The sequence below is a fragment of the Jaculus jaculus genome, chromosome 1 (assembly GCF_020740685.1).
Source record: "Jaculus jaculus isolate mJacJac1 chromosome 1, mJacJac1.mat.Y.cur, whole genome shotgun sequence".
Lineage (NCBI taxonomy): Eukaryota > Metazoa > Chordata > Mammalia > Rodentia > Dipodidae > Jaculus > Jaculus jaculus.
The window spans coordinates 85,998,791-86,010,612 of NC_059102.1; the positions used below are offsets into that span (position 1 = coordinate 85,998,791).

The 11,822-nt window shown below is 39.5% G+C and overlaps 1 protein-coding gene across 2 annotated transcripts in view; it reads left to right on the forward strand.

The window, feature by feature from the left end:
- Positions 1-8,001, forward strand: part of Sh3gl2 (SH3 domain containing GRB2 like 2, endophilin A1) — a 210,004-nt gene extending 202,003 nt beyond the window's left edge. For both annotated transcript variants that reach the window (XM_045142173.1, XM_045142174.1), the window contains exons 7-9: positions 991-1,094; positions 3,870-4,000; positions 6,444-8,001. In XM_045142173.1, coding sequence (XP_044998108.1) covers positions 991-1,094; positions 3,870-4,000; positions 6,444-6,643 — 435 coding nt within the window. In that variant the 3' untranslated portion in view covers positions 6,644-8,001. The remainder of the gene's footprint in view (positions 1-990; positions 1,095-3,869; positions 4,001-6,443) is intronic.
- Positions 8,002-11,822: the final 3,821 nt, after the last annotated feature.

Genomic DNA, 11,822 nt, shown 5'->3' on the forward strand with positions numbered 1-11,822 from the left:
GGAGTTGCGTTGAGCATGTCTGGTCCTTCATAACCATCCAGAGACAGTGTAAGTTTGTGCACAGACCATTTTTGTCCAACTATAACAACTATGGGAAACCTCAATCATGGCATCCCATTTTAAACCCAGAGCCCCACTCCAACCCTTGGACTCTTAGGATAGCATTCATCCATTGCCTCTGTTGACTTGGAGGCTACTACTCAGCAAGATTAAAGCATAGCATACAGAATCTCAAATGAAAGTGACTAAGAATGCTTAAAATGTTCGAATTGGAGTGATCTTTTCCTTTATTTAAGCTAACCGACCATGGACTCTGGATAGGAGGCCTTCTCTCATTCAATAAAATCCCAGCTCCCACTGGGGCAGTGGATCCTTCTGTGTTCTCTCTGCTTTCTTTTCTTTTACTCTAAAATAAACTTTGCTCTTTTAAACTCTTAAAAAAAAAGTCACTTGATATGACATCATTCGATTACAAATGAGACTAAGAAGAGGTCAGAAGGTTTTCTTACCATACCATACTGCTCCCCCAAGGCATCTGAAATGAAAAACCAATTTTCACATTTTTCATTAACAGTAGCATATTTATATGAAAGGTATTGCTTGGATTATATATTGGCTGCTACAGGAAGGAAAGAATCCTTTCCTTCAGGAAATTAATGAAAGAAGCAGCAGCATCCTAATCAGAAAGCTATAGTTATGCATGAGACTGTTCAATACAAGTAATGTGATTCTCACAAGTATCTTTACTAATGTTGCTTCTCATTATGACATTGAATACATAGTTCCAAGTACATAAGAATGATTTTTTAATCCATAGTCAGTTTGGAACATTATATATATATATGTCTTATATGTCTTAGCATGATTTTGTACACAGTTATCAGCATTGCCAACTACCAGGCTGAGTGATGGTCATATTCATGGGACAGTAGTAACTGCTTCAGAACAGGAACCTGTTAACTGAGGCATAATTTCCCCATCCATCTGCAGATTGAACAGGTGAGCCAACTCTCTGCACTTGTGCAAGCCCAGCTGGAGTACCATAAGCAGGCAGTGCAGATCCTGCAGCAAGTCACTGTCAGATTGGAGGAGAGGTAAGTCCCAGGTGTCTGCATTTCCCATCTCAACTCCTTTGCTGTAAAGTGATGTGCAGTGAAATACAAATTATAAAATATATTTGGAAGGGCTGGAGAGATGGTTTAGCGGTTAAAGTACTTGCCTGCAAAGCTAAAGGACCTAGGTTCGATTCCCCAGTACCCATGTAAACCAATCGCACAAGATGGCACATGCTTCTGGAGTTCATTTGCAATGGCTGGATGCCCTGGCATGCCCATTCTCTCTGTCTCTCTTTCTCTCTCTCTGTCTTTCTCTCTCCCTCTGTTTGACTCTGTCTCTCTCAGATAAATAAAAATAATTTAAAAAATGTCTTTGGATAAATGTATTTGGATACTAACCTCTGTGAACTTCCTGCTGATCCTACAAGGCACTATGGGGGTTAGTTGTTTTTATTTTGTCTTGTATTTTGAATTTATTTTGTTCATTCTACTCCGTGTTTGTGAGAGGCTGGTGCATGGATGACATATTTGCTGCCACAGATGGGCACCAAGATGCAACTGATGATGATGGGTGTTATTTGCTGAACAGATATTCTTGGTGGGTACCAAATACATGTGATCAATTCAAACAGTCCTATAGACCTAACAGATGAGCAAAATGAAGCTTAGTGTGGTGACCCAGCTGCCCGGGTTCTCTCACAGTGGTGCCGCTGGGGCAAAGGCAAGCCTATTAAGATGCCTGTGTCTTTTTCACATCTTGTGTTTCTTTGAATGATAATAGAGCTGCCCACTGTCAGAGAGAGCCAGTGTTACAGGTCTTACATGCACTTCGCAATTGTTTTCTGTGTGAACAGGGATGTCTGGAGTTGGGAGGTGAAGCCTGCACAAACATGTGCGGTGAGCTTGTCCTATAATACAGATAGATGCTTCTTCTCCAACTTAAGATTAAACTATATTCTGACAAATCCTAAATTGAAAAAGTGTGAAATACTCTGCAACATGCAGAGCAACATAGTTTACTGTTGGAGATTGGTTGATTATATTTGTGATTACATAGCTGGCTGGGATTCATGGTTTTTTGACACTGCCAAAAATGGAGAATATCATAGTGCAAGTGGCAGGCCAAGACCAAGATCAGAGTTTGAAGTGTACTTCATATGGTATGTATAGAGAAGTCAAGAAAATATTGACAAACCACCAGCCAGGGATTATCTATGTTATTTTATTCAGCCAGATGATGCAGGACAATTTTGATATACATATATACCTCAGTGTATCACCTCTCTGCTTTTATTCCCATATTCTCAGCTCATGGCCAGGTTAGACTCTCATGGCCAATCAGAGGCTGAATGTGCCATGAGGACTTCAGTCACATTATGCTATACTATTGGAAAATCACTGTTTCTACTGTTTTCCCCTAACCAGCTGTCTCTTCTCCTTAATACTTTTTTTTTTTTTGAGGCAAGCCCAACAGACTGGCCTTTGGCGTATGGTGTGTGTGTGTGTGTGTGTGTGTGTGTGTGATAGAAAGAGAGAGACAGGGAGGAAACTGTTGTGCCAGGGCCTCCAGCCATTGTAGTCAAACTTGTGCCCTTGTACCACCTTGTGCATCTGGCCTATGTGGGATCTGAAAAGTCGAACATGGGTCCTTAGACTTCACAGGCAGGTGCCTTAACTGCTAGACCATCTCTCCAGTCCCATAGTATCTTTAAAAAAAAAAAAAGTTTCCTTAGTATCTTTTTTTTTTTTTTTTTTTTTTGGTTTTTCAAGGTACGGTCTCACTGTAGCCCAGGCTGACCTGGAATTCACTATGGAGTCTCAGGGTGGCCTCGAATTCACAGCAGTCCTCCTACCTCTACCTCCCAAGTGCTGAGATTAAAAGCGTGTGCCACCACACCCGACTTTCCTTAGTATCTTTGATTGAAGCTTTTTGTGTAATTTCTTCAATACACCCTTGTGGAAGCATGCCTAACATTGGAAGATTCTGGAAAGGTTTAAAACTAGCAGTACACTAAAGAAATAATATGTGCCTGTGACACCTGGTGAACCTTGTTTTCTTCAGAAACATGTTCAAAGACAATACCATTCTAAAGTCACCATACCAAGCTTTCCCTACCCTTATAAATCCCAGACATATTTGGCTTATTGAGTACCTGAAAGTGGAAAAGATTTATAAGTGATGTCATACTTTTTACTCGTCTTCTGTCTTACCTCATTCCTTTCTTCTTCCCTGCATGTCCATCTACTCACTCTTCTTAGAACACAAAGCATTTCTCCTTGTCTCCCATCACACCTCATTTTCTGCACAGAATAACTTTCTTCCCCTGGGCCCCTACAGACCTTTACCTCTTTCCATAAGCCCACTTTAAACTTCCCCACGGAGAGGTGAACTCTACTTCTATTCTGGCCTTCCCCATGTTCTAGCACTTTGTGGAGATTTCTGTAACAGCATTAGTATTTATACTTGTCTCCTCAATCAATTCTTTGAGGGTAATGAGTATGCTTTCCTCACCTTCATGGGTCATATTTGCACAATGGATCTGTGTACAGATGAGAGATTGGGAGGAAGGATCAAAAAGGGTAAGACCAAAGAGGTCTATCTCCAAGACTGTGCATAGAAGAGTATATGCACATTGTAAGAGTGTCACATATATATGAATATATGCACATATAAAAAAAAACAAATGATGCTCATTAGATTTTCTATAGTGTGTCATAGTAGATTTGTGGTGCCCAAGCATGTCCTGGATTTTATTGTTTTTCCGTCTTAACTGGCTATACAATCCTTCATGACCCCCTTTCTTTTTGATGCAGAATAAGACAAGCTTCTTCTCAGCCTAGAAGGGAATATCAGCCAAAACCTCGAATGAGCCTAGAATTTGCTACTGGAGACAGTACTCAGCCTAACGGGGGGCTCTCCCACACTGGCACACCCAAACCTTCAGGTAAAGAGCTTGGGACACAGATTCCCTTTCTGAGCTTTGGGCATACCCCTATATACTGTCTAGAAATTCTAGGGAAATTTTAGTCTGCCTGTATAAAAAAACAGTAAGCCATTTTTCATGGGATGGATTGTCAGGTTAAAACTCTGTGAAAGGAACTGTTTTTCCTTGTGTCATTTGCGTTTTCTTTGTCCTCTTTTCCATTCCTATAAAACTGTTTTTGGATACCCCTCCTCTTTCACATTTAGTCATCAGAATACATGGACGTCCTAGCTAGCATGATTGATCTTAACCTCCTTCGTGGTTGTAAATCACATTACTCATCACTTAGGCAGAGGAGGCGCCACATTTCGTGCCTTTTCTCTAGCATCTACTCTGCATGGGAAGGAATGAGCAGTGCTTGCCCACATACATCCCATGTCACACACAGACATAAGTCCGGGGATAGTGCAGAACTGGGTGGGTTTCCTGAGTCACGAGAGCATATGGTTGTATATATCTGCAGAGAGATCTATTTCAGACCTTGACATGTAATGAGTTTCCTCTTCTACTCTCTACATTCTGAGATCAGCATAAAGAAAGCTAAACTTTGTTTCCTCTCGGGAATGGCAATGTGTGCACCTGCGAATGCATCTTTCCATTGTCATATGCACTCTCCAACCCTGCACAAAGGTCAGACCGGGCTCTGTGCTTCAGACATTTCCAGCTGTGAAACTGGCTTCGTTAAGGAAGTGGAAATCCAATGCACACTGGATATCAGTTTTAAAGATACCCAGGCTTATCCTATTTTCTCTGTACCCACAGTGGTTAGTGTCTTATAGCAGAAAAAAATTTCATAAGGTGCTACCAGGAAAAAAAATAAAAAATAAAAAACCCATAAAGAAAAATGTGAAGTCTGTGCCAGCAGGGGGGGTTGTCAGCTTTCTTTCTGCCTTCATAGCTCACAGTGCCCAATGTGAGGCATGCACAACATTGGTTCTCAAGTTAGCAAGCTACCGGGACTGGACATGGATATCTATGACTACATTTTCCCTGCCCAGAAACTAATTAGATATTTCATTTTTATTTTGTACTTTGACTCAAAAAATAAATTCCATTGTTTCCCTTTCAAGACAACTAGTTAGTGTGGAAGCTATATACTCTGTATGTCTGAATCTGTGTTCATGTGTGTATGAATGCTGTCATATGAAAACTGTATACCATGTATGTCTGACTCTTATGTTCATGTGTGTGTGAAAGCTGTTATATGAGAACTGTATACCCTGTATGTCTGAATCTGTGTTCATATGTGTGTGAATGCTGTCATATGAGAACTGTAAACCTGTATGTCTGAATCTGTGTTCATATATGTGTGAATGTTGTCATGAGAACTGGATACCCTGGTCTGAATCTGTGTTCATGTGTGTGTGAATGCTACATTTGTGTTGCTGGGAGAAAATACCCAAACTAAAGCAGCTGCTGGGAGAAAAGTTTTTAGTTTGACTTACAGTCTCAAGGGGAAGTTCCATGATGGCAGGGTACAACATGACATGAGCAGAGCCTGGACATCACTTCTGTCACAGCAGGTGGCAACAGTAGCAGGAAGAGTGATCCAAACTAAGACTGGCATGCTAAGAACTAATAAGTCTCAGGACCCACCCCAGGCAAGACACATCCTCCAGCATTCAAACCACCACAAATGCCATACTTTTCTTCCTTTAAATTAAATTGCTTTTGATGTGTAATTATATCTTTCACTATTTTGTTCAAGGTAGAATAAATTATTTCTGTAGTTTATACAAAGTATATTTACATATGCAACAATTTGCCACATAAAAATTACATGATTTTTATATCATTTAATAGATACAATAGCATCAAGCAAATTCTACTGATAATTCCAATTTTGGATAAAGAAATAGGGTAAAATTCATCCAGTTACTATACACAGATAAAGAAACTGAACCCAGTATTTTCAAATTGTGTTGTTTTTACCATATTATAGCAGATACTCAGTCTGGAATTATTATTTTGTGGAGTGAAATCTGGCCTGTTATGAGGTTGCAGAGCTTTTAAGTGCTGGCATGAATGAATTCAGCCAGTACCTTAATATTACTGTACACTCTTCATCACTGGTCTCCCATCTTAGGCATTTCCAGGAAGATAAGCCTGATGAACTCTGTTATATTTACTATAAGAACACATGAGTGTATTTTTTCATACTGTGCACAGAAAGAAGAATGTCCAACAACTTCCAGATATCACAGACAGTGTCAGACAACTTACAGGAGCAAAGATGTTCTTTGCAGTGGATACAGGAGGAAGAGGAAGAGGAAGCTTCAGTGCAGAGAGCCGGGAGGGAAGCAAGAAGGGTAACAGATAGCTAGGTGGGTACAGTCAGCATTCAACACTTCTAGAAAAATGCCTCATGGAATTTTGTGTTCTTCTCTCCTTTTCTGACTCCCAGGTGTCCCAATGGATCAGCCCTGCTGCCGAGCTCTATATGACTTTGAACCTGAAAATGAAGGGGAGTTGGGGTTTAAGGAAGGTGATATCATCACACTTACAAATCAAATTGATGAGAACTGGTATGAGGGGATGCTTCATGGCCAGTCAGGCTTTTTCCCCATCAATTATGTAGAAATTCTGGTTGCTCTGCCCCATTAGGAAGTTATGCTGGCTGGCTCACCTCCTTTTGACCCAGATAGTTAAGTTTAACCACTGCTTTGGTAATGCTGCTTACAACACATCCAAATGCAGGCCGCAGTGGACCAAGTCATCAAGCCCCATAAGTGTCTTGGGTTGATGTGTATGCTGTCACAGGAGGTATGGTGATGGATGGTAACTTCCAAGCTTGGTAGGCCTGGCATATGCTTTTACAAACCATCTGAGACTAGGAAGTGAACAGAACTGCTGTTTAAACAGTTCTCAGGAAATTTTGGTTTCTTCAAACATAGCCATGAGCCACATCACAGGAAAACAAAACAAAACAAAACACATGAAACATCCTAACTGAAGATATTGTCTGTCACCTGGGCCCAGCCCAAAGTCTCAAGTTCTCTATTACAAAGGAGAAAGTTCTTGCTTTCACAGTGTCAATATGTAAGTCACAAAATTGTCAAAGAAAGCATGCCTCACCAGCAAATTGTCTACTGGTTTAAGCGACTGTCTTGATGCCAGCAGTAGAAGTGTATTGATTATAAGTATATAGCATTCTCTAAAGAAAGTCACCCTTGTTTCCCCACTTAATGCCTATTTGAGGTATAGCCAGTTTTCTTCCCTCTTAATAAAGTGCCAGGAAGGGGTTTCTATTTATTTTTGCGTGAAACAGTGAGCAACCAGCATATTGTGGGATGTAAGGAGGAAATTCTTGTATTAAGATGAACAGGGAAGAGATCTGGTTTCAAGCTTAAATTTTGTGCTGTACAGAAGCCATGTATATACTTAAACCATTTCTGAAGGGTACAGGGAGGGGGAAATAACTGTCTTCCCTTCAGTTCTGTTCTTGAATTAATACATTTATTGAGTTCATTTGGCATAGAGACATAAGGAGAGAAACACTGGTAACCATTCCCCATTACTTCATTGACCATGAATAGTAGATGTCTCTCCTTTCTGCTTGACCTCGTGTTCCTTGAACATTGTTTGTGCATACTCTGCCCTCAATGAGGACCAAATACACTTGATTCTTGTGCTTTAGCAGTTTAAGGTATGTGGCTGCATATGCAAAATTTTTTCCTGATTCAGTCATTGCTTTGATATGTATCCCATCTTCATTTTGTGTGTACAGTGCTGTGTGGAAGCTTACAGGTTCTTTTTTTCTTTTTCTATCTCAGTCATGAAAGTCCTGTTAGACACCCAGAGTTCTATTTATCTAACTGTACAGAGTTGTTCAGAGGTTTAATGTGCCGCCCCCTGCGGTAGTGGATCATGTGGAGTGAAAGGCAAACCTTACTGCTTAATGTATAAACTCTCACCATGGGAGGAAGGCATTGCTGTTTCCAATAAATATAACTGAGTACAAAACAAAAGGCTGTGCGTCTTCATTTTGGAGCCTTTCTTTGTGTCTGATCATGGGTGGGTCAGGACATTTTAGGTTTCCACTGTCTTTTGTTGCAACCAGTGCAGAATGGGCTCCAAACCCACCTAATTTGTATATAGGCGTTGTTCCTGAAGTAAGGAACAAGCTAGCTTGGGTACTGGCAATCCAAGAAAAGAGAACTTTGGAGAGATGATAAGTAAGAGAAGAAAGGCAGTTGTCTCAAAGTTAAGGGCAATACCATCAGTATCAGATCATCAGAAGAATATGTTAAAGGAGCAAACAAAATGTTAACTAGTTTTTATTTTTCTTTTGAATACAAAATTTTATCATTAGCTTTTAATTATGTGACAGAAGTGCTTCGATGTACACATAAAATTACTAACCTTATTTATCAGAACCCTTTTAGTATGTAATTTGTACACCTTCATAAACAGGCAACAAGAAAGTAATATTTTAAAATACAACATGTAGGTGAAGCATAAATATTTATGTATACTAAATTTTTTTTGATAATGACACATAAAGAAACTTGTTAGAAGTCGTAATGATGGGCTGGCAAAATTGCTTAGTGATTAAGGCATTTGACTATGAAGCCAAAGGACCCAAATTCAATTCCCAAGGACCCATGTAAGCCAGATACACTCTTCAGAAACTCCATGCACTTTGTATATGTTTAGATTAGAATTTCAAATCCACCACCACACTGTAGGGCTGTACCCTAATATCTGCCCAGCCCTGTGACACTTCTTCCAGCTAGGTGGCTGAGGATCTAAACTACAAATTAATAAAACATTGAATATATTGGGGACCATCCATTCAACAACCACAGTTGTATTTTGGTATGTGAATAAGAAAAATGCAAAATCATTTACAAAGCCAGAAAATGGTCAGACCAATTTAAGTCTACCATGATTATACAACATTACTAAATAGAAAATTATGAAGCAGATCTTATAAAAATATAGATCTTGGTAAATGGAAGATGATAAGTTTATGGCTTTAAGAATTGGTCTGTGAAAGTATCAGTTCTCCCCACATTTAACTATTGAGATGTTGAGTGCAGTCCCAATAAGAATCTCAGAAAGTTGGTTTTTGAATGTGATACATGCAATTTTCAAGCTTATTAGAAAATATAGGAAAGCAAAGGGATTTTCTTTTCACAAAAAGCAAAGCTGGAGACTTACTTTTTATGGATGTAAAACACTGTAAAATTACAGCAGCTAAGATAGCATAGTATCAGTGTAGCAGTAGAATGAATGACCTATACACATCAGTGAGTTCAAAACAGCCTTACATAAATTATGTGTACTGAAGCCAAGATAGCAGTCTATTATCTTTAAGTGATACATTCATAGTAAAAGTACTTGTTATTAATTTTGTGACCCAACAGGAAACTGACAGCAAAATCCTACACAAAAATAGAATAATCTCAATATGAGTCAATGCTAAGTGAACCAAAAAGAGTCATGGCCTCAGATTCCATGACCAACTTAATCTTTATATAAAGATTATTGCTAACATAGTTGTCCCATTCAGAACTGTTTAAATTCCTTGTTCTTATTGAAGTATTATACATACCATTTTATAAAACCTTTAATATAGAAAAAGTAGGCTACTCTATGGACCACATCTGCAGTTATAGTTACTCAGAAACACTGTTTTTTCAAAGTCTGTTAGAAACTCATTGAAATGGAGTTGAATTAAACTGAACTAAATAAAATACAAAGAAGTCTAGTGGGACAATTTATGTTAAATAGGTTTAATTTAGCTAATAGAAATTTCTAGAAAAGTAACCGCCCCAATTTAGTTTCTCTTCACTATAAATAAAAGGACAATAAGTGTGATATGACTAAGAATGAAAATCCCTAGGGGATTGTATTTAGTATACAAAATACATCCTGTAATGTATTCTACATGTGTTGCTTTGGAAACCAGGATTATCCCAAGGCTATAATTTCAAGATTGCTTCTAGTGGTCTGGATGAAGCCATGCAAAAAAAAAAAAAATTTTTTTTCTAATCTGCACAACTTTTAGTGGCACAGACATTTTAAAATTTTATTTTTTAAAAACATAGATTTTATTATTTCATTTTTGAGAAAGAGGCAGAGAGAGAGAGAGAGAGAGAGAATAGGCATGCCAGGGCCTTTCAGCCACTGTGAAGGAGCTCCGGATGCATGTGCAACATTGCACCCTTGCATCACTATTGATGTGGCTGTGTGGGACCCTGGAGTTTCAAACATGTATTCTTGGGCTTTGCAGGCAAGCACTTTAACCACTGACCAATCTCTCCACCCCTATTTTATTTCTTTCTTTGAGAGAGAGAGAGTGGAAAGAAGAGAGAGCACAAGGGCCTCTAGCCACTGCAAATGAACTCCAGATGCATGTGTCACCTTGTGCATCTGGCATACGTGGGTACTGGGGAATCAAACCTGGGTCCTTAGGCTTCACAGGCAAGCATCTCTCCAGCCCTCAGTGCAGACACTTTGAACATTCATGTTTCAATAGATTAAAAAGTGCTAGCGAGCATACCACCTTTCATTCCCCAGCACTGGTGAAGTTCTGAGACTTTAAGCTGGGAATGGAGGTTGTAGGATCTCCATTGTCAGTTCTGGATGAAGGATAACGGAGAAGAATCAATGGGCTGCAGAGTCATACCAGCAGTTCCTAGGCCCATCTGTTGGGGGGACCTGTGAAGAGTCTAGGCTAAAGGGAATATAAAAGGGAGAGCTGTTTTAATGAGATATGGAGTGCTAACCTCTTAAAGATGAGGGACTTAGACATCAATCAGCTCAAATGCCTAACTGATGGCAGTCTTCCATTTGGGGCAGAAGCAAGCTATGTTTCTTGGTGGATGGAGCAGTTTGTCTACTTTGGAAGCAAAAGAATAGACAAAAGCATTTGCATACTCTGCTACAAAATGGAGGTAAATATAGCAATTTACAAGAATTTGGGGAAAGGCCAGAGAGAGTTTTTATTTTAAGCAGTGATTCTTACACACCTGAATCCATGAAGCCTCACAGAAAAGAGACCATGAAGTCACCCAGATTCCAAGGTTCTCTTTCCAGCTGCTCTAAACTAGTTTTGCCCATCCAGAGACCTGGGGAGTTATATTTACCATCAGAAGGGTTTAGGCAAAAATCCAAAGTGCATTGACAATCTGATGTGTGTCAGTCACCTGGGTCTTGTTAAAATGGATGCCTGGGCCACTCCAGTTATTCTCAGTAAGTCTGAAGTGGGGCCTGAGAAATAGCATTTATAACAAGCTCCTCAAAGCTGCCAATCTCTGAGCCCCACGTGAAGCAGTAGTCATCCTCTAGCGGATAAGCTGCTTAGGAAAAGACATCTGTTTCTTGTCTTTTTAGGTCCTGCCTCCGGTGTTGGGAATGATGAGAAAACATAGAGATATTTTTCAGTTATTTTCCCCAACTAAATGTTCTGTGCGCTCAGATATTAACTGAAATTTTCTGTGTAGAATTAAGTCTGTAGCTGCTTCAATACGCGCAGAGATATCTGAGTTGGTCAGACCTTAGAGCTTCCCAAGTGACTCCCAGTTCAAGCAAGAGTGGAAGTACTGATCTACATGGCAATGTTTCATAAATCAACAGGCACTGTTTGCTGACATTTTCTTATTTGCTAATTTTTCTTTGATTGCTTAAGTCAGTAGTGTCCATGGATTGATTCAGTTAATTTGACACATTCATTTCTACCCTCAGAGTGATTTTCCATACCATGGCATGTCTTTTTCTAATATACTGATGACAGAGACGTGCCCAATGGAGTCTGCAGACCAAGGGTCCTAGGATT